This window comes from Haliaeetus leucocephalus, unplaced genomic scaffold, assembly GCF_000737465.1.
Source record: "Haliaeetus leucocephalus isolate CR32 unplaced genomic scaffold, Haliaeetus_leucocephalus-4.0 Scaffold371, whole genome shotgun sequence".
Classification (NCBI taxonomy): domain Eukaryota; kingdom Metazoa; phylum Chordata; class Aves; order Accipitriformes; family Accipitridae; genus Haliaeetus; species Haliaeetus leucocephalus.
Window position 1 is genome coordinate 19,487 of NW_010972807.1, and position 1,254 is coordinate 20,740.

The 1,254-nt window shown below is 60.8% G+C and overlaps 1 protein-coding gene across 1 annotated transcript in view; it reads right to left on the reverse strand.

The window, feature by feature from the left end:
- Positions 1 to 1,254, reverse strand: part of LOC104835260 (1-phosphatidylinositol 4,5-bisphosphate phosphodiesterase beta-3-like) — a 28,004-nt gene that overhangs the window by 7,671 nt on the left and 19,079 nt on the right. The window contains exon 17 of the mRNA XM_010573147.1: positions 742 to 967. Within this exon, the coding sequence (XP_010571449.1) occupies positions 742 to 967 (226 nt within the window). The remainder of the gene's footprint in view (positions 1 to 741; positions 968 to 1,254) is intronic.

Below are 1,254 nucleotides of genomic sequence, written 5' to 3' on the forward strand. Positions count from 1 at the left end.
GGGGGGGGGGGGTCAGGGTTTTGGGGTGCCCTGTGGGGGAGATTTTGGGGGGCAACCAGCAGCATTTGGGAGCTGGGTGGCTTTTTTGGGGGGGCAGCTGTTTTGGAGGGACCCCCAGTTGGGGGCAGGGTGGTTTGGTTGGGGTCCCCCCTTGGGGTTTTGGGGTCTTCTGGGTTCATTTTGGGGGGGCCCTGGGGTGATTGGCGGGGGGGGGTTCACTTTGGGGTTCCCCAGGCACCCCGTTTGGGGGGGTCCCACCTCCTCTTGCAGTGCTTAGGGAAGATCTGGGGGTACACCAGGATTTTGGGGGGCACCACCATTGCTTTGGGTACCCCCGTGGCTCTTTGGGGGTGCCCCATTTTTGGGGGTGCCCCATTTTTGGGGTCCCCCCTTTTTTGGGGTTCCACCTGCTCTGACCCTCTTAATCTCTCACTCAATGCCTGGGACAAGTGGGGGGCTGTTTGGGGGTGTCAGCGCCATTTTGGGAGCTCCCAAAGTAATTTGGGGGGACTCCCAGGCATTTTGGGGTCCCAGAGCATTTTGGGGTTCGCCAGGGTCAGTGCTGGAGTGACCCCAGTTTTTGGGGTGCCCCTTCTTGGGGCTTCCCCGGCCGGCTTCATGAGCCGGGGGCAAGCTTTGGACCTGTGGGGTTTGATATTTTGGGGGGGGGCCCAGGGCAAATTTTGGGGTGCTGGGGGGGTGGTGGTGTGGGTTTTGGGGTGCCAGATTTTGGGGTCCCACCTGGCTGCCAGGCGCTTGTGCAGAGCCACGAGTTTCTTGACGTGTTTTTTGCGCAATTCCTTCAGTTCTCGGTATTGCTGCTTCAAAAGCTTCACGTACGCCTTGTGCTGCCGCAGCTCCTCCACCGACTGCGGGGACACCTCTGGGGGGGTTTGGGGGTTCGGGGGGGTCCCCAAAACTCCCCCCCCGCGGGGGGGGCATGTAAATTTGGGGGACCCCCCATAAGCTGAAAATGGGGGCTACAGCTTTCTAGGAGCAACCTGGATGTTCCATGGTAGCAAATAGGGGGAATTCGGGGTTTCAGGGGAGATTCGGGGGTGCAGGGGGGATTCAGGGGTGCAGGGGGTCCCCCCAAAACTCCTCGGGGGGGGACAACAATTTGGGGGACCCCCCCATGATCTGAAAATGGGGGCTACGGCCGTGCCAGGGCACTCTCTGTCTCTTTTGGGTGACCCAGGGTGAAGATGTGTTGGAGGAGGAGAATTTGGGGGTTCAGGGGAGGATTTGGGGGTG